Raw genomic sequence first — 27,004 nt, forward strand, 5'->3', positions numbered from 1 at the left:
CATCCAGTAACTCTTCCATGAAGACCTGTAACCTGTAGTTGAATTAAAGTATATTTTCTAATCTTGATTTTGAAGACTCAAAGCGATGAAGCCACTATATCCTTGGTAAATTGTTTCAAAGGTTAATTACCCTTATTGTTACAAATTTGCACCTTTTATTTTTGGTTAGACTGTATCTAGCTTCAGTTTCCAGGCATTAGATAGTCTTACATCTGTCTGCTAGATTAAAGTGAATGCTATTTTCTGCCTTCATAGGTACTTATATACTATGATCCAGTCACCTCTTAAACTTTTGATTGATGAGCTAAATAGACTTGGCTCAAATGTCTCACTGTATGATAGCATCATTTTCCAGACTTCAAATCATTCTTGTGATTCATCTCTGAACCCTATCTAATTTTTGAATATTCTTTTTAAAGTGTGGACTCTAATACAGTGGAACCCCGCTATAATGCACCTCACGATAACACGAATTCGGTTATAACCCTGGGCGAGTCTGTTCCCGGTGGCTGCGGCAGGCACAGGGTGAGTCTGGCAGGCACAGGGCGTTTGGGAACCATGCCCCAGCGGCTGCAGCAGGAGCAACTCTCCCTGCAGCCCCGGTGTGCCCTTGGGGTTCTCACCTCTGTCCCCGGCAGGGCCGACTCCAGCCCACAGCCCACGTCCTTCCCTCCCTGACGACCGATGACTTTCAGTGTGCCACTGTAGGGGGCGGTAGCGCAGAGGAGGGGAGCACCCTGCTGGGGCTGCGCACTCCGCCTGCCCCAGCCGGTGCTAGGTCTGCAGCAAGCCTGGCAGCCCGTGTCCTTCCCTCCCTGCAGACCGACGACTTTCAATTCACTTGCAGGCGGGAGTGGCGTTTTAGCCCTAGCACTATGCTATGTGCTAAGACCTGAAAAGGTTTAGAAAAACAACCTATATTCTGTATGTTTATCTTAATAGTATGAGGAATATCAAAACTTGTTTTCCTTCTTCTTGGTCGATGTTTCCTTGGAATTGCATATGGCAAAGAGTAGGAGTTTTCTCATCAGGAACTTAAGGGTTGAAAGTGTTGAATGTTGGGGAGAAAAATTCTCTTACTCATCTTAACCACTTCCTAGATTTCCTGGAAAATTATATGCATGGACTAAAGGACTGTTGGAATGAGACTATGGCATCACAAATATCAAGAAAGTGAACCAAAGAGGGGAAGATGAGAGATGAATTTCTGGTGTGAAACAGAATTATTTTTGTCTTAGACAAAATCAGAACATAACATAAGAACGGCCATCTAGCCCAGTATCCTATCTTCTGACAGTGGCCAATGCCAGGTGCCCCAGAGGGAAGGAATAGAACAGGGAATGATCAAGTGATCCATCCTCTGTCACCCATTCCCAGCTTCTGGCAAACAGAGGCTAGGGACACCATCCCTGCCCATCCTGGCTAGTAGCCATTGATGGACCTATCTAGTTCCCCTTTGAACCATGTTATAGTATTGGCCTTCACAACACCCTGTGGCAAGGAGTTCCAGAGGCTGACAGTGCGTTGCGTGAAAAAAATACTTTCTTGTGTTTGTTTTAAACCTGCTACCTATTAATTTCATTTGGTGGCCCCTTGTTCTTGTATTATGAGAAGTAAATAACACTTCCTTATTTACTTTCTCTATACCACTCATGATTTTTTAGACCTCAGTCATATCCCCCCTTAGCCGCCTCCTTTCCAAGCTGAAAAGTCCCAGTCTTATTAATCTCGCCTTATCCCGAAGCCATTCTATACCCCAATCATTTTTGTTGCCCTTTTCAGAACCTTTTCCAATTCCAATATATCTTTTTTGAGATGGGGGGGGGGGGGCACATCTGCACGCAGTATTCAAGGTGTGGATTTATATAGAGGCAATATGATATTTTCTGTCTTATTATCTATTCCTTTCTTGATGATTCCCTACATTCTGTTCGCCTTTTTGACTGCCGCTGCACATTGAGTGAATGTTTCCAGATAACTGTCTCTGACTCCAAGATCTTTCTTGAGTAGTAACAGCTAATTTAGACCCCATCATTTTATATGTACATTTGGGATTGTTTTCCAATGTGCATTACTTTGCATTTATCAACATTTAATTTCATCTGCCCTTTTTTTGCCCAGTCGCCCAGTTTTGTGAGATCCTTTTGTAGTTCTTTGCAGTCTGCCTGGGACTTAACTATCTTCAGTAGTTTTGTATCATCTGCAAATTTTGCCATCTCACTGTTTACCCCTTTTTCCAGATCGTTTATGAATATGTTGAATAGGACTGGTCCCAGTACAGACCCCTGGGGGACACCCCTATTTACCGCTCTCCATTCTGAAAATTGACCATTTATTCCTACCCTTTGTTTCCTATCTTTTAACCATCTTTAAAAAAGAAGAGAGTGAGTGAGTATTGGTTAAAAGATCATTATACATATAGATATGAATAAAGTTCTTAGGTCAGTTTTATAGTAGAGATGGTTAGCTTTAGAGTTGCAAAGAGTCCTTTTCAGAATTAGTTCGAGTTATAGTCCAATGTCCAATATCAGGAGACCTTATTCTTGCCACTGATGGGCTCTTGACAGCAGGCATTTCTTGGGTGAAGAATAGTGGCTTTGAAGTGACGTCCTATTTTCTAAGCACCACTGATAATTAGCTGCGGATTAGTATAGGGCAACTGCCCATCTCCCGCCATTTACAGGTAGTTTATTACATACTTTAAAGAGAAATGAAGACAATATTACCACATTCATAGTTTATCTAAATGTTAATATTTCTTTTTGATCTTTGAACTAACAGACTGCAACGACAGACAGTAACCGTTTGCTTATATTTTTAACCTCTAACAAGACATAGAAACACGTAAACTAGTACAATCACTATCTTCTTCCAATCCTTTAACAATGGCTTTGCTAGCTATTTATAAGGAATAGCTCTAATTACCCTTTACATACTTTCCTAATATGTTTTTAAAGGTAGAATTTTGGGTCATTTAGCTTGCAAGCTGCTTAACCTCTTTTGGCCCTGTGTCGCACCTGTCTTCTGACAATGGCCAATGCCAGGTGCTTCGGAGGGAATGAACAGAATAGGCAATAACTGAGTGATCTGTCCCCTGTTGTCCATTCCCAGCTTCTGGCAGTCAGAGGCTAGGGACACCCAGAGCATGGAGTCGCATCCCTGACCATCTTGACTATAGCCATTGATGGACCTGTTCTCCATGAACTTATCTACTACTTTTATGAATTCCGTTATAGTTTTGGCCTTCACAACATCCACTGGTGAGGAGTTCCATAGGTTGACTGTGCATTGTGTGAAAAAGAACTTCCTTTTGTTTGTTTTTAGACCTTCTGCCTATTAATTTCATTGGTTTAACCCTAGTTCTTTGGTTTTCTTTGGAACAACTTACCAAGGGTTGTGCCATCACTGTCCATTATTCATTCATATGATCATAGCACCCAGGAGTCTGTCTTGAACCAGGACTTTGAATAAGGATTGCTTTTGAAGCAGGGACGAACGGACGCACACACCCACCCACCACTTCACGTTGGCAATACTTGGAAAATACTCATTTTCTGGAAGCAGTGAAGGAATTGAACATCCATTTCAGTCAGTGCTGTCTAAGTACTCTTAATTGATTCTGTCATTCTATTCTCTGAGTACCTAGCACATATTTAAAAATACAAATATCAATGTATTTCTTCCTTCCCACTCAGTAGGAAAAACTATTTCACACACACAAGACCCTATAAAGTTAGTCAAAGAGATTATTGTGGGAAAGCCAAGTTGAAGGGACAAGGTTTGCATTTAGTTCTGAATTGGATGAGTTTAGTAGTAGTTCTTAATTCTTCTAGTAGCGAATTTCACAGCTGATGTCCTGCTCCTTCTAAAGTGGTTTCCAGTGCTCGTGAGCCTCTCTTTCGGTAGGCAGTTAGCTGTATTCCACTGGAATAATGTCATGGTTTCAAAGAGAGACTTGACTTGGATGATGTTAACACTGACCTGTGTTGGTAAGTAAAATGGCTGCTGCATTTTGTACCAGTTGGAGCTTTTTCAGGATATGTGACTTCATTCTGTAGAATTATTGCAGTAATTAAATGTGGCTTGTTGTATCTGGATCTACTTCTGATGAGATGGGACACAATCTTATTCCGTCTAGAAATGTGTATCACTATAGAACATTTACCATTCTGGAGGAAGGAAGAATATTTGTAGTATCTTCTGAACTGTAGATTTTTTCTTTTCACCCTTTCTCCTCTTCCCAGCCCCTCTGTGATGATTTGGGTAATCTGTACATCTGATGAATTCTGGTTGGTATTAGGAAGCTGATATAGTAATTTTCATAGTATTAGGTATGTGGATTCTGTCATAGGCTGACAGAGCCGTGTCAGATCTCTGCTAGACTAGGGACAATAGTCATTAAATCTAAATGGTTGGCTATTCAGATGGAAACATCTTGGGACAATGGGGTTAGCCCAAGCCTCAGAGAGCCAGTATTCTTCTACCCCTCAACAGGGGACTGGCATTTAGAGCAATGGAAAATCTCTAGCAGCAGAACAAAGGAACCAGGTGTTGGTGTTGCCACATATAAACTTGAAGGACTCAGACACAAGAAGCTTTGGGCAGGAAAAGAAGTTGGGGGTATGCTTTCATAGCAGAGAGGGCTCAGTTCAGCTGTCCGTGTTAGTCTGTATCAGCAAAAACAACGAGGAGTCCTTATGGCACCTTAGAGACAAACACATTTATTTGGGCATCTGCTTTCGTGGACTAAAATCCACTTCATCAGATGCCCGGAGTGGAAAATACAGTAGGCAGGTATAAATACACAGTTTAACCGTGTGACCAACCAAGGTCAGAAAACGCAAGCTGAGCTAAAGGGGAGGAAAAGCCACCTGGTTCAGAAGTCAAGCCATGAGCTGCAGAAGAGTCTTGGACACCCGCAGAGGACCTGGCCCCCTGCCCAAAGTATACTCCAAAGGGTTGAGGAAAGTGAAACAAGAAGTGTGTGTCGGGTTTATTATTTTTGTATAGACATGTGTATTTCTTGTGCTACTAAAGAAAGAGCAGTGATGTTTTAGAACCCTGCGCAAAGCGTTCTATGTGTTGCACCTATCATGTGCTGTTTTAATGTTGATGGACTATATGGGCCCAAAGAGTCAAAGGTGTTAATATGACCCTGTCACAATTCAGCATTAAACAGTTATAAATGAAATTTCAAATACATAGGCATCAGCTTGCTTAATACCATGGCAAACACGCTAGGAAATTCAAGTTGGAGGTTAAAGGTTAGAAATGTATTGATTGAAACACAAAAGGAAAAGAATTAAAACTCAACAAAAAGCATTGAAACGGGAATTGAGTGATTATGCAAAACCAACGTAATGAAAACCTGTCAACTTCGTCAATTACTAGAGTAGATCTTTTAGAAAAACATCCAATCTTGATTTAAAAATTGTAAGTGATGGTGGATACTCCATGACCTTTGGTAAATTGTTTTGCCAAATTTATGTCTTGTTTGCGGTCTGGTTTTACAACAGTGCCCCTTGAAGAGGTAAACTGTAAATCAGAAAGCTCAGACCTTAGGGTGGAGTTCTGGGAGAAGGTGTGCTTAAGCCAATGGTCCCCAAACTTTTTTGTCCGTATCCCCCTTACCTGGTCTGCATTTCCCCAGGAGCCATGGTCAGGAGCTGGGGCCGGGAGCGAGGCCGGCACTGCAGCTGGGGCAGAGGCCGTGGGCCTAGGGGCCGTGGCCATAACCGGATCTGTGGTTGACGGCAGGGCAGGAGTGGAGCTGGGGGCAGAGCGAGGCTGGGTGGTTCTCCCTCCCCGTCCCCCCGTGGGGGTTGGCCCAGGCCCTGATGCACCTCCCTGAACGTTCTTCCATGTCCATTAGGGGGGCATGCCCTAGAGTTTGGGGACCACGGTCTTAAGCTATGGTGGCCGCCCTGAAGGGTTCTAGGGACAAGGCAGTTGGACTGTGAGGTCTCACCTCTCAGGCAGAGATGCTAAAGGATGTGCACCCTAAGAGTGTGCCTAAAGTCTCCAAGACAGGGATCGTGCATGGACTCTGTTCAGATAGAATCATAGGACTGGAAGGGACCTCAAGAGGTCATCTAGTCCAGTCCCCTGCACTCATGGCAGGACTAAGTATTATCTAGGCTTAAAGAGCACAGGATCCAGTGGTCAGTTCCGTCACAGCAGTCTGAGTATCCAGTAGAAGATGTTAATCTAGCTCTGTGACACTCCCCTCCCCACCCCCCTTCACTTTCATGTACGTGCTAAAACAGGCATCCTGCTGTTTTTCAGTATACAGCACTATTTTGCACTTCTACATTTTTCTGAAGGTGTAGACTATATAGACCAATCAGATTTGTCCATCCCCTTAAGTGAGAACTAAAAATCCCAATTACTTTCAGTTTTAAATGGTAAAAAGAAATGTGAAGATATGATGCAGTATTTATGTATTTAATCTATCACCTTGGCTTGCAATTAGTCTTAGGTGAAAGGGGTAGGGAAGAGATTCCTGTCTCCTAGGGTGCTCCCTGGAGACATGAAAACTGTTAAGTGTGGATTTATTTAGGATAAGAGATTTTGTTTTTTGAAAAACTGAAGATAAATAATTTTGCCCTCTTCATCTGTTTATGCGTGCCAGGTCCTGGAGAAATACCCCAATACACCTATGAGCCATAAAGAGATTCTTCAAGTTATCCAGAAAGAAGGACTGAAAGAAATCAGGTGAGTTGCTCTAACATTAAGTCCTATCTTATGCATTTTTTTGGTTACTAAAGATAAAATTGTAAATTTTTCAAGTGCATAAAGGACTTAGGCCCTTAAATTCTATTTTATGAAATGATTCCCAAGTGACTTAGGGTTGCGAATTTTACTCCAAGTGATTCATGCAGTTCATAATTTGTTTCTAAGGAAGCTCTATCTGTCTTTGTTCTGCAGCCCTTGTAATTGCTCATAAAAAGGGACGTGCTCTGGTATTTTAGGCTCCAATCTTATTGGGATAATCTTTTTAATGCAAAACTGAAAATTACTATACTAGCTTATATTAACTTGTATTCACTTTTAAAATCTGGAATTCAACATTTTTTCTGGAGTGTTTTTAGCTCAGATATTGCCACATTGTATCAGTGCAGAACTGTAAAGAAAAATTAACTAGAAATGAACTAAAACAAACATGAAACTGATTCTCTCTCCCCCCCACCTGCCCACCCCCTTAAAAGAATCCCCTGGGGGCTGGCTGTGAGACTTTGCTAGTACTGAGTTCTGCCCTTACAACAGATCTATGAGAGTGAGCATGACCGACCAGAACAAGCCTCTTCTCAAAGTGCTCCTGTGAGCTCAGCCTCAGCGCTCTAGGACTTGTGTCTAAGATGTCCTGAGACTGGTAAAAAGGCTGTGGTTAGGGGAGGAAGGAGCATAAATCTAGGCCGCTCTCACCCAGTCCTCATAAGAAAAAAGCAGAGGTCTCCTCACACTGCCTTTTTAAAGAACAGATCAAGGCTGAAGATGAGTCCTGTTGGCATCCCCTCGGGTACCAGTCACTGTGCTTTGGTACATGCCTCTTGTGCATGTCTCACCTGGCAGAATCCTTGGCACTGAAGCTTCTGGTACTGACATCTTCGGTATCCGGGACTCTGGAACTGATGGCTTTCATCTGTTTGCCCTCGGTACCATCTTTCCCAGTAGCAAAAGCTTCCACAGTACTGGGTGACCTCAGTGTCAGCTCACCCTGAATCACCACTGCTCTCCTCTGTGGTGAAAATATAATTTGTACCATTATGGTATCAAGTTCTTCTTCAGTGCCAGCCAGAGTGGATGCTGTGATTTTGCTTGGGACCCTGGTTAAGGTAGCTCTACCTCTAGAAGAGGAATACTCATTCTCCTCACCTCTCCCTGCTATGCTCAGAGGCTATCACTCCAGCCACTCTTCAAGGTCCCAGTAATTTAATCTGTATAGCTTTGACAGGGAATCTAGAGCACTTTATTATTTCCCTACATCTAGGGGTTCCAAAGACAAGCATGGTATTGGCTCTCCTGGCCCCTTACCCCTACTATCAGTCTTGGGCATATTGTGCAGCTTGGGAATTATAGCCTGCTAGGAATCCAGCTTCTGTGGCTCCATCTAGCCTCAGGTCTTCTCCTCTCACAAAACACATGGGAATGCGTCAAGGACTTTAGAGAACAGTTCCTCAGAGCCTTACTCCTGTAATTGCACAGGAAGAGGATCTGCATGCTGAAGAACTTATACGAGCAACTATTTCTTCTTCTTCTTCACTGGACAAGAGCATTCACCTTCTTTATCAAACGCAAAACTTGATTACAAGGCCTTTCATGTGCAGTTATGCCACATTGCAGACACCCCTGAAATAGTATGGTAGTTCTCCAGGAGAAATCCCATAACTCCTGGACACGTTTCATGGATCTCTACCTGAACAGTTGGCAATGCCAATGAACAAGTGACTGCTGGAACCAGGTATACAGGTCTGGCAGACACCAGTGTCCCTAATGCCTACATTCGAAAGAGCTGATCGACACCAAGTGCCATTATCAGGTTTTGAGCAATTCTGCATGCATCCTGTTCCAGGCTCTTTAATTATGGCTGCAGTCCATGAATAAACCAGACAGCAGGGATCACCAATGTCCATGCCCTGAGTAAAGAAACAAAGATTTATTTTCATAAATTACTCTTCAGCCAGCTGCAAATGAGAATTGCCAATTACTAGACATGTTTATTGGGCTAAATGTGATTATTTAAATTGGCACTGTGCTTCTAAATTCTTGGACAAACTCCCCCTTGACAGCAAGAAGGAATTTAAGTTCCTGAGGGTCAGATGGTGGCATGCACCTCTCCCTAGGCTTCTTGAGTAACATTACGATCATTAGGTGCCTCCTGTCCTATACTGAGGAGGAGGAAGAAGGTAAGGCCACAGAGTTACTAGACCCAGGAAAGGCGATCTGAGACTCCTAAGAAGAGAGAGGTACCAAAGGAAACCTTCTGCTGCCGCCTCCTCCTCAGTTGCTCACCTAGCTATCTCACCAAGGCAGCCAGTTTGATTACTTGGTTGGGAATCCTGTGCTGTGGGATCATTTTCCACTCTCCCTGCTTCTGGAAATACGATTTTCTTTTCAAGGAGCCTGGAATCTTATCACAATAGATGGTTGGGTCCCAAGGGATCATCGAGGGTAGGGGTAAGCAATACAATTATAGACCCTCCCTATTCCTGCACCTCCCTGCCCCATCCCTTTTTAGGAGTCCCTTTCATAAGAGATTGTTACATCCAGAGATGATGGAGTCAATTCTAAGTCTTGGAGCCGTGGAAGAAGTGCCTCGAACACAGAGGGAAGGCTTTACCCCCATTATTTTCTAATACCAAAGAAAAAGGGAGAAAGGTGCCCAATTCTGGACTTGATATAGCTAAATACCTTCATCTGCTGATTCAAATTCAGGTTGGTAACATTAGCCACCATAATCTCCTTCTTAGAGCCACAGGACTGGTTCATGGCTCTCAACTTCCAAGATGCCTAGTTTTACGTAACAATCTATCCAGCTCACAGGAAAAAAATCTTGGGGTTCCAAGTGGGTAATTGCCACTACCAATACAGAGTTGTGCAATTTGGACTATCAACAGTGCTAACAGGCTTTACAAAATGCCTGGTGGCGATGGTGGTTCACCTGAGACAGCAAGGAATCCAGGTATACCTATACCCCAATGATGGGCTCATTCCAGGGAAATCATCACAGGAAGGGGCTGACTGCATTTATTGGAAAGCCCAGCGTTTCACCTACCTGAGTCTCAGTCAACAAAGAGAAATCATACTTAATACCTATCCAGATGATAGAGCTCATTGAGTCAGTACTAGATTCCACAATGGTCTCTAAAGTATAATAAACTTTAAGTTCCCAAAAAAATTAAGGTGAAGTTCCTGGAGTGGCTGCTACTATTACAGGCTGTCTCAGACAGAGCTCTGGTCTTGTAAATGATAAAAGTAGGGCATGATAGTGAAATATTTATTTCGTTATTGGATCCCTTCATTTTTACATTTTTATTGAGAAACTGGCTTAAGGGGCCAGAAGGTTTCAAAGATCCCAAGATATTAGAGGCATTTTTTAAAGCCATATTTAATTATCCAATGCCTGGCAGACAGTAGGATAGTATGGGATATCTTCTGGGTGTATTTCAAACATAGTTGTTAACTTGTCTTCTTTTTTTTTTTTAAAGACGAGCATTTATTCTTCCTTCCTTCTGGAATGGGATTAGCTGAAGCTGTAAATTCCTCTCAGCTCTAAAGTCTTCCCTTTTTTTTATCATCAGTGGAATGGAGAATCTTAGGCAGTTCTCATTTAGCAACCATACTTTGTGTGTGATTCCCAGTCTGATACAAGTCTTGATGTCAAGAACAAAACGTGAGAGCCATGTTGGACCTTTTAGCATCCTGAAAAAGCTGAGTAGAATTTGACAATTTAATTTTCTTTGTTCAGGAGCTTCTTTGTGGAAGGTAACAGCCTCTATTACTAGATGACAGGAATGGAATACTGTACTTACGATGAACTCTCTGTACTGCCTCCAGAGACTCTACTGTGCCTTCATTTCTTGAGCGCATAGTTTCCTTGCTCATCAAAAGCATCCTAGATTTTTTTTTTCTGGTTTGTTTGAAATCTGGAGGTTGTTGCTCAATTCTGGGCATAAACTGTCTTATTTCAGAATATAAAATATTCATGGTAAAAGCTTGTGTAGATAACTCTAGGGTTACCATATTTCAACAATCAAAAAAGTCCTGCCCTAGCCCCGCCCCTGCCCCTTCCACTCCCTCCCACTTCCCGCCCCCTCGGAACTCCCAACCCTCCCCTCCACTCCTTGTCCCCTGACTGCCCCCTCCTGGGACCCTGTCCCCTGACTGCCCCCTCCTGGGACCTTCCCCCCCATCCTAACTGGACCCCTAGGACCCTACCCCCTACCTGTACCCTGATTGCCCCAACCCTTATCCACACCCCCACCCCCAGACAGACACCAGGGACTCCCACGCCCCGTCCAACCACTCCACGCCCCCTGACAGCCCCCCCCCAGAACTCCTGACCCATCTAAACCCCCCTGCTCCCTGTCCCGATTGCCCCCTCCTGGGACCCCTGCTCCTAACTGCCCTCCAGAACCCCACCCCCTACCTAAGCCTCCCTGTTCCTTGTCCCCCTAACTGCCCTCTCCTGAGACCCCCCCCCACCTGTACTCTGACTGCCCAAAACCTTACACCCCCAACCCCCAGACAGCCCCCCCCGCACTCCTGACCCATCCAACCCTCCCCCCTGCTCCCTGTCTCTTGACTACCCCCTCCAGAACCTCCCTGCCGCTTCTCTGACCCCCTGGCCCCCTTACCCTGCTGCTCAGAACAGAGTGCTGCAGAGCAGCGCACTTGGCAGCAGGTGAGGGGGAGGTGCTCCAGACTGCCGGAGGCCCGAGGCGAACGGGGCCGGCGGTCTGCGAATGTGGGGAGGGAGGGAGAGAGAGGAGGGGAGTGATCTCAAGTTGCAGGGGAGAGGATGGGAAAGTGGAGGAGGGGCTCCGGCTGCCGGAGCTCCGTGTGAGTGGCACGATCCGGCCGGCTGCCCTGTCAGCCGCGCGCGCTGTGCATGGGGTGGGGAAATCCGGACATTTACAAATTCCCCCCGGACGCTATTTTTAACTCAAAAAAGCCGGACATGTCCGGCAGAATCCGGACAAATGGTAACCGTAGATAACTCCTCCACGCTGCTTACTTAGCTTTGATCTCAAAGGTTGCATACCCACAAACTTTCATGGTTCTCAAGCCATTAGAAGCTTTTAGATTTGATATCAACTCATGGCAGTTTCATTTTTATAATCCTTAGTGTGTAGCTTCAACACCTTCAGGGATGCTTCAGAAAGTCTATTCATGGTTCCAGCAGCTTGATGGTAAAACAGTGCCCGTGGTACCTTATCTGGATGAGTGGCTAGGTAAAGGGAATTATTTTAATCCAGGCTCAAAGGTGTGTGTCAGGTGTGATCACTTCTCCTAATCACGGGTTGCATTCCAGTGTCTATGCCCTATGAGAGCATGGTTCAACACCAGGGTTACTCAGTTTTTTAATCTTGACACAAGTATCCGTATACCTCAAACAAGAATCTTTTCAAATAATGATCTATTAATTAAGCCTTCTTTTTCCTAATATTAATATTCTAATGGTCCTTCCTGGTCTCAGGAATGTGCCACCAAGGTTATGCCTCCTTAGTCTTTTAGCAACAGTGAGCTTTCTCCTAATGAAGTAAAACAAGTTTTGTCATTGATCTTAAAGGGAACATAAGCAGGTCTGTGATCTTGAAAACAAACTCGTGGTGATGGTGGTAGTAGTAGTGCAAGTCATGTAAACGAACACTTGTACAGAACCTAATGATGTACAAGGTCCTCATGAATCCTAATTATACTAAGACCTTTTTAGAGGATTGGCTCTTTAGTTATAGATTCTAGACACTTCCTCAATCTAGAGCAGATTTGCTCAGGACTTACATCTCTGGGTTTCAGAGTTATTTTCTTCTAGAGCCTTTAATGTTTAAGGTGGGATGAAAGTCTTCTCAGCAATAAACCTAGCAGGTGTCTTAAACATGAGAGCACACTACATTGCCAAATGGATCCAACAAAGTATTATTTCAAACTTGCTGTCATTGGCAGAATGCTGTTTTGTGTGTTTGCAGCATGGTCAGAGAAAGTGGAGCAGAAGCTGTGATCCTCTTGAAACTCTGCTCTTTTGGACTTCTCTATATCTTTCTTACCATACCCTCAATCCCCAGATTTCTTCACAGATTAGAGAAGATAAAGCAGATCTGATTCTCATAATTCCAAATGGGTCTTGATACTCTGTGACAGAGCAATTTCCTTGAAAAACCTTATAGAATTAAGTTTAAGTATCTTTGGAGTCTATTGTATTAAATGCAAAGCTTATGTATTATTGTGAGCTGGGATTGTATGTCGATTCTCTCGGAGGGAGATGTGATGTCAGACCTGTGAGTTCAAAGGATGATATTGAAAATGTCCTGGACAAGAATAGATTTTTGGGACAAGAAGTGTTAAGTGGATTTCCTGGAGACTGCTTCAGGGGAGGTTAATGCTAATTTTCAACATCTGGTTATGCAAAAGCCGTGCCTTTGTCTGCTGAGTACCTGTCCCTGGAGACCACAGGCCCAAGCTGTATAAAGAAAGGGCTGAGCTGCCCAGCCAGGATTCTGGTTCTGGATCAGAGGCAGTTGTGAATTTGTAACCATAGTGAAAATCCATTTGTGCGTTTTGAAGGACTGACACCTGCCAGAGCCGGAGGTTGGAGTCACTGACCTCTAGTAAGCTTTTCAGCATGCGTGTAGATTCTTTTATTGTATTTAATGATTTCACCTTAAGAACATAAGAACAGCCATACCGCGTCAGACAATCTAGCCCAGTATCCTGTCTTCCAACAGCAGCCAGTGCCAGGTGCTTCAGAGAGAATGAACAAACATCCAGTGATCCATCCTGTGTCGGCCATTCCCAGTTTCCAGCAAACAGAGACTAGGGAGACTTCAGAGCATGGGGTTGCATCCCTGACCAGCCTGGCTAATAGCCATCGATGGACCTATCCTCCATTCATTTATCTAGTTCTTTTTTGAACCCTGTTATAGGCTTGACCTTCACAACATCCTCAGGCAAAGAGTTCTACAGGTTGACTGTGCTTTGTGTGAAGATATACTTCCTTTTGTTTGTTTTGAACCCACTGCCTATTAATTTCATTTAGTGACCCCCTGGTTCTCATGTTATGAGGAGTAAATAACACTTCCTTATTTACTTTCTCACCACCAGTCATGATTTTATAGACCTCGATCATATCGCCCCTGTAACACGGCATGCACTCACGGCTGTGGTGCCTCCTGCTGGTCAGTCCGGGAATTAGCTCAATCTAGCCTCGGAGCGTCTCCTGCGTCCCTCCCGGACTCTGGTGCCCCTTACCTTGGGGTGCTGCCCCACAGCAGTGCTCCCACACTCTGGGTCTCCCCTCCCAGGGGAATCCCCTCGCCCTATGCCCATCTTGCCTCAGTGACTACTGCCAGTTGTCATCTAGCCCCCTTTCTCTGGGGCAAACTGCAGTCTGTAATGGCCACTCATCATTGGCTAGGGGATTGGACCTGCTGCCTTTCTAGCCCAGCTGTCTTCCTGCTGCCCCAGTACCTCCTTAGGCCTTCCTGCCAGGTCTGAGCTCCTCAGCACTGCTCTGCCGAAAGTACCCGGTCTCTCCCAGCCAGCCATGTCTTTCTCTCTCCAAGGTTGGAGTGAGACTCTCATGGCTCCTTACTCACAGCCCTCTTATCAGGGCCAGCTGTGCACAGGTGTGGCCAGCTACCTAGCCTCCCTCCCTAAGCTGCTCTCTCTCCTTCTATCCCAGGAGCGGGGTAATCGCCCCGCTACATCCCCTTACTGGTCTCTTTTCCAAGCTGAAAAGTTCCAGTTTTATTAATTTCTCATCTGAAAGGTGTTCCATACCCCTAATAATGTTTGTTGCCCTTTTCTGAACCTTTTCCAAGTCCAGTATATCTTTTTTGAGATGGGACAACCACATCTACGCCCGGTATTCAAGCTGTGGGTGTAAAATGGATTTATACAGAGGCATGATGATATTTTCTGTCTTGCTATGTATTTCTTTCCTAATGATTCTCAACATTCTGTTTGCTTTTTTGACTGCCACTGCACATTGAGTGGCTGTTTCCAGAGACCTATCCACAATGACTCCAAGATCTTTCTTTAGTGGTAACAGCTAATTTAGACCCCATCATTGTATATGTACAGTTGGGATTCTGTTTTCCAATGTGCATTCCTTTGCATTTATCAACACTGAATTTCATCTGCTATTTTCTTGCCCAGTCACCCAGTTTTGTGAGATCCTTTTGTAGCTCTTCACAGTCTGCTTTGGACTTATCTGTTTTGAATAATGTTTAATCTGCAAATTTTGTCACGTCACTGTTCATCCCTTTTTCCAGATCATTTATGAATATGTTGAATAGGACTGGTCCCCGTACAGATCCCTGGGGGACACCACTATTTACCTCTCACCATTCTGAAAACTGAACATTTATTTACCCTTTGTTTCCTATCTTTTAACTAGTTACTGATCCATGAAAGGACTTCCCTCTTATCCCATGACAGCTTACTTTGCTTAAGCGCCTTTGGTGAGGGACCTTATCAAAGGCTTTCTGAAAACCTAAGTACACTGTATCCACTGGATCACTCTTGTCTACGTGCTTGTTGACTCTCTCAAAGAATTCTAATAGCTTGGCAAGGCATGATTTCCCTTTACAAAAGCCCTGCTGGCTCTTCCCAACAAATCATGTTAACCTATAAAGATAAATGTGCTTGCTCAGAAAGATCTGTGTGGTAACTTGGACCTGATCGCACTTTCTTTGTTCGTAACCTTTGAAGAGAAAGCAAGGCTTGTTTAGGCTTGCTTGGAATATTGCAGTGTAGGCAGGGCACTGTGAAGCCTGGAAATACCCCTGTCAGGAGGGAGTGTGGTGTGGGTCTCCACCCAAGAGAGGTTATGGCTGGTAGCCAGAATTCTAGAGGGACCACAAGGGGAAATACAGGTCCAGTTGCCTTGAAACTGTGACATATAGTAGCAGCATGTCTTGGATCTATGACTCTGAATTGCTGTAAGCGCCAACAGCAGACTCAGACTCTGGCTAGCTGATCTTGTGTTGACAAGCCCTATCCTTTTCTTTTCCTCTGGGCCCAGTTGTGTGTCCCATAACCCACAACCGTTCTTTCAAGAGTCTCCTAGTGTTTCTTCAATATGTTTGAGAGCCAGAGGAGTCATTACAGATTTTGGAATGATGAACTCCTGTAAAGTTGTGTGCGCTCTCCATCTCTGTTAGGGCTCTCTACCAAAAAATATCTCCAATTCTTGAGCTAAGATAGAAGCTGCCTCAGTTTGAGATTTGCAGGGCTGCTTTGGAAGGCCATGATGCTTATAGAGCAGGGGTGGGCAAACTTTTTGGCCCGAAGGCCACATCTGGGTAGGGAAATTGCATGCAGGGCCATGAACGTAGGGCAGGGGGTTGGGGTGCGGGAGGGAGTGCGGGATGTGGGAGGGGGTGCAGTGTGCAGGAAGGGGCTCAGGGCAAGGGGTTGGGGCAGAGGAGGGGTGCGGGGTGTACGAGGGAGCCCAGGGAAGGGGATTCGGGTGCAGGAGGGGTGTGGGGTGCAGTGGTGGCTAAGGGCAGGGAGTTGGGGTGCAGGAGGAGTTCGGGGTGTGGTCTCCGGCCCAGCCCCGCTTACCTGGAGCGGCTCCGGGGTGGCAGCGGTGTGCACCGGGGCAGGCTCCCTGCCCTGGCCCCACGCTGTGCCGCTCCTGGAAGTGGCCAGCACCATGTCTCTGTGACCCCTGGGGGAGGGGGCCAGAGGGCTCCATGCGCTGCCCTTGCCTGTGGTGGGCACCTTCCCCCGAAGCTCCTATTGGCCGCGGTTCCCTGTTCCCGGCCAATGGGAGCTGCGAGGGCAGCGCGCCGAGCCTTCTGTCTCCCCTCCCCCCTCCCCCCGGGAGCCACAGGGACGTGGTGCCGGCCGCTTCCAGGAGTGGCATGGGGCCTGCAATGCCACGGGGGTGGCAATCCCACGGGCCAGATCCAAAGCCCTGGCTGGCCAGATCCGACCACGGGCCGTAGTTTGCCCACTCCTGTTAGTCATAGAACCATAGCGACTGGAAAGGACCTCAAGAAGTCCTATACTAAGCTTTCACCTTTTTATTTGATTTGTAGTCAAAGGGGAAGGATTTTTGCCTTTCAACATAGTCAGCCACCTGATCGCTTTAGCTTTCAGCCATTGATGGCAATGAAAAGTTCCCATTCAAATAAAAGGGGTTTGTTATATGTTCATCTAAACTGAATTTCTCTTCCCCTTGGAGCAAAACACTGGTTGAGAGCTACCGAACATACTGTGCTTTGAAGAAGGCTTCAGTTGCAAGAGCATGCTTCCCACTGACTGCTGCTTAAGTGTCGATTTTCAGAATAGTCTTGGGAGGGAAATGAGAGCCCAGTTACTTAACGATTGGACAGAGTGCTTTGGAATGTATGAGGGACTGTGTGTTGGCCAGGGTGATGATGGACTAGATATTTTCCATTTCTAATCTGTATGAATTTCGTTTTTAAGAGGATTTTTCCTGCCTTTAAAAACACCATAAAATGGTTCTGATTTTTAATCAGTTTTTATTTTTTGCATTGCAAATAAGACAAAATAAATGTCTTCAACTCTGGAAGATAAAGTTAAAATTCTGCATCATGGACAAAAGCAGTGAGGAAGGCAGGGTAGCTCAAGTGAAATGTTTCTGCTGACCGAACTTTCTGCCGCTAAGGGGCATCTATAATGATGGTTTGGAATAAGTTTGAACTGTAGACCTTGGTAGTCCAGGGGTTGGTTACTGCCATAGAAAAGAGTTTCTCCTACTTGCTTCTTTCTGCCCACACCGTGTGTTGCCAGCACCATTATAGCTTCCATCCTGCAGAGGAAGAAAGGGAGCTAGTGACTACTGTATTGTGGAACAGCTGGCAACAAGGCTTTGTTCATGGAGTAGTCACAGTGGTTTCCCTCTTGAAATGGGGCACACTGCATCTCTGGCAATTTAGTTTTCTGCTCCCCAAGAGGCCATAACTGTTGCTTCTTCCCCGTTCCTTGAGCTGTGTGTGCTGTCTCATCACATGGCAGACTATCTTAGTTAATGGGCAATCCTTGCAACCACAGGGAACCGACAGATGGGGAAAAGTGTAGAGAGTTAATTTTTATAATGAAAAATATCTAAACCCAGGGCAGAGCAGCAATGGACAGGGCTGTTTTTCAACTTACTACCTGCAACCTGCTGTGGTTGCTTCCTTCTTCTTCTCTTTTTTTTTTAAGTGAGTCTGCATTTTTAGCATCACCTGTGAATACCGATCAGTTTTTCATTCCCTGCATTAGGGCCATTTAGTAGTGCCAGGGCTCCTGACTTGACAATTCTTTCAGTTTTGCTTAATCTGTTGAATTTAAATTTGTGACTCTGCTATAGTCTCTGTGGGTGGGTGGTTAGTCTTCTCTTAATGAGATCCTTCGCTCCAAGAAAATGGCTGATACTGCTTAGCAACATGTCGCAGCTAACTGGACTTAATATATTCTTTAAATAGCAAACTGAAGTAGTAAAATTCTGAATTTTGAGGTCTTAATCTGTGTTCCCTGTAAGCTGCGTGCTGGGGCGGCCACCCAGGAATGACTGAAGTGCCGCGCAGTTGATTAGCAGAGCCACTCACACATCGAGCTGGCAGTGTGTATTCAGGTGCCTCTGCCTTGGAGCCCCTGCTGCTCCTGGGACCCTCCTGCTGGCTGTGCAGAGCGAGGGCGGGAGGGGGGTGCTGATGTCAGGGTGTCCCCCTCCCCCCGTCCTTGTACTCCACCAGGGGAGACGGGACAGCCTTGCTCAGGAACACGTACTTGTGTTACTGTTTGTTCTTACTTCTTGGTACTTCCTGCAAAGCCCATATATTCTCTGTAATTTTATTCTTTCAAAGTGTTATTTTAGTGTTTTGACTGGTCTATGCATTTCATATTATTTTTCTCTTGCATTTAAATTTAATTCTTTGAGTAGTGAGTTAATGCCTAACCTGTTCTGGCTGGAGTAATTATCCCTGTGGTACCTTTTAAAATATATATTATATCTAGGTTTTTTTGTTTCTACTGGTGGTTCACATCTGCACATTATCTCAGTGCACATAACAAAATTTATTTTGCACATGGATGGAAAAAATTAGAGGGAACATTGGACTTAATACAGCTGTCATTTCCCCCCCCATAGAAATACATCTGATGACATGGTAGCATATTAATTTGCAAGGTGCACATTTGGGGAGAAGGACTGGATTTCAAGACCCTGGTTGGTGGAAGAGTGGTACAGAGCATGGATTTCATTCTGTGCATTAGGAAACAGAATTGTCATAAGAAGTCCTCCTTATTCTAGGATTTGATTTACCTTGATTAAATATAGCAAACAGCTAAATATATTTTTAGAAACTAGATAATTTCACCTTGGAATGAACATAAGAATGGCCATACTGGGTCAGGACCAAAGGTCCTAACCCAGTATCCTGTCTTCTGACCATGGCCAATGCCAGGTGCCCCAAGGGAATGAACAGAACAGGTAATGATCAAGTGATCCATCCCCTGTCACCTATTCCCAGCTTCTGGCAAACGGATGGTGTCCCTAGCCTCTCTGCCCATCCTGGCTAATAGCCATTGATGGACCTAGCCTCCATGAACTTATCTAGTTCTTTTTTTAACCCTATTCTAGTTTTGGCCTTCACAACATCCTCTGGCAAGGAGTTCCACAGGTTGACTGTGTTGTGTGGAAAAAATACTTCCTTTTTGTTTGTTTTAAATCTGTTGCCTATTTCATTTGGTGACCCCTAGTTCTTGTGTTATGAGAGAGAGTAAATAACATTTCCTTATTTACTTTCTCCACACCAGTCATGATTGTATAAACCTCTATCATATCTCCTGTTAGTCATCTATTTTCCAAGCTGAAAAGTCCCAGTCTTATTAATCTGTACTCATATGGCAGCTGTTCCATACCCGTAATCATTTTTTTTGCCTTTTTCTGAACCTTTTCCAATTCCATTATATCTCTTTTGAGATGGGGTGATCACATCTGCACGCAGTATTCAAGGTGTGGGCATACTATGGATTTATATAGAGGCAATATGATATTTTCTCTTTATTATTTATCCCTTAATGATTCTAAATGTTCTGTTTGCTTTTTTGACTGCAGCTGCACATTGAGTGGATGTTTTCAGGGAACTATCCACAATGACTCCAAGATCTTTCTTGAGTGGAAACAGCTAATTTAGACCCCATCATTTTATATGTATAGTTGGGATTAGGGCTGTCAAGCGATTAAAAAAATTAAGCGTGATTATTCAGTGTTGAACAATAATAGAATACCATTTATTTAAATATTTTAGGATGTTTTCTGAATTTTCAAATATATTTATTTCTATTATAACACAAAATACAAAGTGTACAGTGCTCACTTTATATTTATTTTTGATTACAAGTATTTGCACTGTATAAAAACAAAAGAGATAGTATTTTTCAATTCAATTCACCTAATACAAGTACTACAGTGCAATCTCTTTACGCATGTTCATTTTCATTATCTGAGTCCGATGCCACCAGCAGAAGGCTGCTTTTCTTTTTTGGTGGTTTGGGTTTTGTAGTTTCCGTGTCGGAGTGTTGCTCTTTTAAGACTTCTGAAAGCATGCTCCTCACCTCATCTCTCTCAGATTTTGGAAGGCACTTCAGCTTCTTAAACCTTGGGTCGAGTGCTGTAGCTATCTTTAGAAATCTCACATTGGTACCTTCTTTGCGCTTTGTCAAATCTGCAGTGAAAGTGTTCTTAAAACTAACGTGCTGGGTCATCATCTGAGACTGCTATAACCTGAAATATATGGCAGAATGCGGGTAAAACAGAACAGGGGACATACAGTTCTCCCCCAAGGAGTTCAGTCACAACTTAAACTAACACATTATTTTTTTAACGAGCATCATCAGCATGGAAGCAAGTCCTCTAGAATGGTGGCTGAAGCATGAACGGGCATATGAATGTTTAGCGTATCTGGCACACAAATACCTTGTAATGCCGGCTACAAAAGTTCCATGCAAATGCCTGTTCTCGCTTTCTGGTGAATTGTAACTGAGAAGTGGGCAGCATTATCTCCCATGAATGTAAATAAACTTATTTGTCTGAGTGGTTGGCTGACCAAGAAGTAGGACTGAGTGGACTTGTAGGCTCTAAAGTTTTACGTTGTTTAGTTTTTGAGTGCAGTTATGTAACAAAAAAATATACATTTGTAAGTTGCACTGTTACAACAAAGATTGCACTACAGTACTTGTATGAGGTGAATTGAAAAATACTATTTCTTTTGCTTATCATTTTTACAGTGCAAATATTTGTAATAAAAAGTAATATACACTTTGATTTCAATTACAACACAGAATACTATATGAAAATGTAGAAAAAAATCCAAAATATTTTATAAATTTCAATTGGTATTCTATTGTTTAACAGTGCAATTAAAAATGCGATTAATTGCAATTTTTTAATCATGATTAGGTTTTTTGAGTTAATTGTGTGAGTTAACTGCGATTAATGGACAGCCCTAGTTGGGATTATGGATTGACACACCACCCAAAATGCTACTACATTTAAAAAATGCTGCTCAGTTTTGAAAGCATGTATTTTGCTTTTCTAGTTCATAAGACACACAGTGAAGTGTGTGTGTGTGTGGTGGTTTTCTGCAAAAATAGCTTGGAGTGTGCAGGAGCCCCTCCTTTTTTAGACCCTGAGTTATCCAACTGCACCAAGACCGGTGTTAAAACCATTAATACTGTTGGCTTCAGGCTTGCTTCAGTGTCTGACATAATATTAAACATCCAGTAGTTGATGTAAAATAGCTCTTACTCCTGGTTTTTGTGAAAGCAAAACAGAAGACAAGGGAACATTGTGTGGAAGTGAAGAAATGTGGCTGTTTTGAAATATCAAATATTGACGTGCTCAAGGAGATAAAGCAGATGATCCTGGAATGCTCATATTCCTCCTTTGTTTATATTACCAGATAATCAGTATGACTTTTCCCTTTTAATTGGCAGAATTGCAAATTAAATGTACAGGCTTGGAAGGAATCAAAATTGGAGAAAGGCATGAATTGCCAACATCCTCTTAAAATATATTACTCAGAGGAGGGCAGGCAACCAATAGCTAAAGAATCCTATTGTTTAAGAAAATAATTTATACATTAATCTTCTGGCTCAAGCACTGGATTTGGGATTCAGAAGAACTCAGTTCAGTTCCCAGCATTGACAGAAACTTCCTGAATGGCCTTGGCCTGCCTGGTATCCATTTATAAAATGGAATGATTCTTCCTCAGGGTGTGGTGAAGATAAATTCATGTTTGTGAAGTACTCGCATACTGTTGTAATAGAGGTCATATAAAAAGCCTGCATACATTTATTTGTGTTAGTGAGGATATTGGCAGAATTGTGGAGTTAGTGTTAGATGATTAGTGCTGCAAGGAAAACACAAAATGGAATATTTAAAGAAATGTTTAATTGACACTTCTTACCAACAGAGTATCAAAACTGAATTTGGTGCTTAATTGACAGCAGTGTTGACTGACGCCTGGTACTTAACCACATCACAGATACAGGCCGGGCATCAGTATAATGTTTTTCCCACTGGTGCCTCATTTGTAAGCTGGCAGGCCAAAGTTAGGTGTGAGATGGTATTTTGGTAGTTTTCATGCTTATTCATCCCTCGGCTGAGAATAACGAGGGGCCGTATATTCCAGTCCTCTGATAAATGTTTGTTAGTTCTAAAATTGAAATGTGTGTGTCTGTTAGCAACAAAACAGGAAATGGGGTTTCATTCTTACACCAGTCTGGTAATACAGACAACAGTGAGGCTTTCCAACGCTACCTCTTCCATAAGCAAGACAAGCCATGCTCAGCTTACTTCTCGTTCTCTGCCTTTTTCAGGCTATGTACATCCTCTGCAGAGACTGCTAAGAGTGCAAAAGTATAAAATACCTGGCCACAAACTATTGCAACAACGTAGGGGAATTTGCTGTTCACCTCTAATAGCGCCTAGGGACAAGCATTTTCAAACCATAGATGCAGTACTGAGATCCTGTGCAGATGTTTCACTAGTCAGTGGCTGCAACTGAACCTTCACCATCAGTGCCAGTAATGCCTTCAGGGAAAAGGAAGGATGGAAGCAGTGTAAAGACAACCTTTCATGGATGCATCATCCAAGATGAAGGAAGAAACCTGGATCTAGAACATCTCCCATCACCTGTAATTTTTTGTAGGTATTCAGAGAGAAGAAACTGGAAAAAGTAGAGGCTAATTAAATAAGTGCAAGTGTAATCCCACTTGCTTTCGTACGATATGTCTACTCAGCCGACAAAGTGCTGCCGCGGCAGAACTTCAACGTGGCTGTGTAGTCGCGTCTCCAGTGCTGTGAAAAACCACCTCCGCAAGGGGAATAGCTACCAGCACTAGCTACACTGCCACTTTATAGCGCTGAAACTTGCATCGCTCAGGGGTGTGTTTTTTTACACCCCTGAGTGAGGAAAGTTGCCGTGCTGAAAGTGGCAATGTAGACAAGCCCTTAATCAGTCAGTGGACTTTTGGTCTTCATGATAGATGATCTCTGAGGTGGATAAATCTCCTTAAACGGCTCCTGTTGAAATTGGAGTCTCTTCCCAATGTACATTGCAACTAAGTTGAAATATGTAATGTTCCTATTGGGCTCAGTGAAAGATGTTCGTTTTGACTTCTTTACATGTTGGCATGTCTAACTCTTGTGACTTTTGGTATAAAATATCCATTATTAAAACGAACCTCTTGAAGACAGATAGCTTGTAGCATATTCTAACTATACAGATGATATCCAAAAGGTAAATGCCCATGTACATGGAGTTGGGACTTTTGGCTGCATTTACAAAGTTGTCTCGTGGTTAAGCCCATGGGGATGTAGGGTTTAGTTGTCCAAAATAAATGTAGCTACTATTCCTACTCCTTATTTTATGTTTCAGAATTTTTTTTGCACCACCCCAGGGCTTTGGGATTCAGACTCTAGTTTTGAACCTGAGTCTTTCAGATCAAAGCCATATTCTGCCTAATTGAAAATTTTCTTTGTTTGACCTATAGTATGTGACAAGGTGAATTTTTTTTTTCTGTTCCTCAGCTGAAGCATATGCTTACTTTATGTGCTCCCATGACATTTTTTCCTCTTCTCGTCACTCATCTGAGTCTAGTTCTTTTCTTTTAACTGTTTGTTGTCCAGTTCATTCATGTTAGTTGAGTTTCCCTTATTGAGCCTGATTGCTAGAAAGAAGGATAGAAAATACGTTCTCTGTTTTTGAAGATTATCTGCACACCCTTGGAGCAATATGATTATTAAAATATTTGGTTTTGTCTGTTGTGCACTAGCGCATGCTTTTTAAATTTTGCCTTTTAGGGCTTGCTGCTATCTAATGTTTATGAAAATTGAAGAAACTGGTCACTCTAACCCCACTAGTGGTATAGAACAGTGATTTGTATCCGCTTTTACATACATCAGAACGAGGCATTCTCTTCCCAGCACTAATGCCTGAAACTTAAAGTGGCCTCAAATGTGACTTATTTGTACACTAAGTGCATTCATCTGAGAAGTCGGTGGTATAGAAATATGTCTGGTGGGTTCCTATCCCCTCTCTGCAATCTTTCCTTTGGGCAGCCTCTCTAACATTAAATTTAGGTGAGCTCATTTGTGGAGTTTGAATCTTCTAATGAGCATGTGTCCTATTGATTGATCCACTGCTCTGTCTCTTACCTGCCTTTAAGGTTCTCTTTCTAGTGGAAATTGGCACCAATAGCAGTGTGGGAGGAGTTCTTTCTTGCTCCCTATTGCTGCTTTTTCGCAAGGACAAAGGTTTTCCTGGGTTCTTTTATGAGATTTGTTTTTAATTGGGAATAATATCCAAGTTTTACTTGCTGCAAGAGATCCATTTCTATGCTTTGTTCATCTCCTAGATCACAAAATGAAAAGCTCTGGCATACCTTAGGTTTTTGGAAGGCATTTCAGTTTTATTTGGACTGTTCACAGCTGTTCCATAAACTGGAATTTTTTTGTACCTTTGTTAGTAAAAGGGCAAAGTATGATCTAGTATCACCTATTATGTTCTGTTCCTTGAGCATTTTTAGTACTTATACCAATCAGGATAAAAATAGTCTGGCTCATATAATAAGGTGAAAACTTAATTGAACAAGAGACATATCACCAAATTTTCACTGCACCCCCTGGCAGCTGTGCCTGGCTTTTCACCCCCTTTATTCAGTGGAAATTCCAAAGTCTGGGCTCAGCAGGGCTTTAATTACCACATGCAGTTTTTATTTTGTGGTGATCCTCAATAAGCAAACAGTATTAAATTCCCTTTCTTTGAACGACGGGTCCAGCAATTTAAGATGCAGTGGTACTTGGCTTTGAAAGCTACTCTTCCTCCCATTCCCTCAGCTGGTCTGCAATAGCTCAGGCTTGTTGATCTTCAGGGCAAATCACAAAGCCTATTTATTCACCTAAGCTGTTGGGTAAGAAGAAGCTTCACAAGGGCTTATGTTTATGGGGAGAAAAGTGTAGTTGGGTGCGGCTTGTGGGTTAGCTGCTGTTTTATTTAGCAGCTTTTACTACGAATTTTACCAAAAAGTCAAAAGTATTTGGGAGGTGGGTGTATATGCGTATGTAGATCTAAAACTTAAAGTATTTATATCAGTGCCACATAAGTACAGAGGGGTGAAAAATCAATGCTTGCTGAATGATTACAGTGGATGAGAAGCTTGGATATGAGCCAACAATGTGCCCTTATTGCCAAGAAGGCTAACGGCATATTGGGCTGCATTAGTAGAAGCATTGCCAGCAGATCGAGGGAAGTGGTTATTCCCCTTGATTCAGCACTGGTGAGGCCTCATCTGGAGTACTGCACCCAGTTTGGCCCCACACTACAAGAAGGATGTGGACAAATTGGAAAGAGTCCAGCGGAGGGCAACGAAAATGATTTGGGGGCTGGGGCACAAGACTTATGAGGAGATGCTGAGGGAACCAGGCTTATTTAGTCTGCAGAAGAGAAGAGTGAGGGGGGATTTGATAGCAGCCTTCAACTACCTGAAGGGGGGTTCCAAAGAGGATGGAGCTCGGCTGTTCTCAGTGGTGGCAGATGACAGAACAAGGAGCAATTGTCTCAAGTTGCAGTGGGGGAGGTCTAGGTTGGATATTAGGAAACACTATTTCACTAGGAGGGTGGTGAAGCACTGGAATGGGTTATCTAGGGAGGTGATGAAATCTCCATCCTTAGAGGTTTTTAAGGTCAGGCTTGACAAAGCCCTGGCTGGGATGATTTAGTTGGGAATTGGTCCTGCTTTGAGCAGGGGGTTGGACTAGATGACCTCCTGAGGTCCCTTCCAACCCTAATCTTCTATAGACTTGTCCTTTTCATAGAATCGTAAAGATTGTGATGGTGTATGTAATGTAATGAACGTTTACTATTACCCACAAAGTATGTAGGCGAAATGTAGACCAGGTGACTGGGTCGTTTCCATATCAAAGTTCTTTCTTGGGTCAGAGAAAACTTCCCTATTCAGAGGGACTTGGAATCAGTGCAGAGTGAACTAAATACATAGAAGTATTTGGCACAGTAATTTGTGAAACTTTTCCCAGCACTATTGTCTTAGCTCAGAACTCTAAGGTTCAGGCAGACCTGAAGAAGGGCTCTGTGTAAATTTGGAAGCTAATCTTGCTCACCAAACAGAAGTCGGTCCAGTAGAAAACATTACCTCATCCACCTTGTGTCTCTAATATCCTGGGACCAGCACAGCTACAACACTGCATACAACTGTAATAACAGTTTTTGCTATCCGCTCACAATAAAGCCACGTGGAGTCGTCATTTATTGTACAAAACAGAGTATGCTGTCTCCTTGGTGGGAAGAGAAATCCTAAATACAATAGATTCCGCTTAATAGCAATCTGGATATAGGCAATTTCCAGCCAGTAGCAGCATTTGTCAGGAACCAATCCTGTCCCACTGACTTTAACATTCATGGGATTTGGATATTGGTAATGGTGTGCTGCTTATTAACATGTTTTGGAAGAAACGTCCCAGCTGCAGGCAGGGAATAATGTGTCGGGATGTGCCTTCCCTGGTTGCAAACCTGCCTGTACACAGGGACAGGGTACATTTCCTTGCGCTCTCCAGGCTGCGCCATGCCAGGGGGCTGCACCTAGGGAAGGAAGTGCAGGGACAATCTGAGCACTGACCCCCAAAGAGCACAGGGCGAGCGAGGTATGATGCAACTCCACAAGCCCCTATTCTCCCACTTGCTATAGAAAGCCTCAGTATCTGGGTTGCAGCCCTCACTCCCTGCTGCTGTACTGCCTGGCCATT

The 27,004-nt window shown here is 43.5% G+C and overlaps 1 protein-coding gene across 21 annotated transcripts in view; it reads left to right on the top strand.

The window, feature by feature from the left end:
* The window catches only part of ASXL2 (ASXL transcriptional regulator 2), a 244,375-nt gene that overhangs the window by 59,258 nt on the left and 158,113 nt on the right, over positions 1-27,004 (top strand). For all 21 annotated transcript variants that reach the window (XM_065590048.1, XM_065590057.1, XM_065590059.1 and 18 more), the window contains one exon: positions 6,632-6,714. In XM_065590048.1, coding sequence (XP_065446120.1) covers positions 6,659-6,714 — 56 coding nt within the window. In that variant the 5' untranslated portion in view covers positions 6,632-6,658. The remainder of the gene's footprint in view (positions 1-6,631; positions 6,715-27,004) is intronic.

The sequence above is a fragment of the Chrysemys picta genome, chromosome 3 (assembly GCF_011386835.1).
Source record: "Chrysemys picta bellii isolate R12L10 chromosome 3, ASM1138683v2, whole genome shotgun sequence".
In the NCBI taxonomy this organism is placed as follows: domain Eukaryota; kingdom Metazoa; phylum Chordata; order Testudines; family Emydidae; genus Chrysemys; species Chrysemys picta.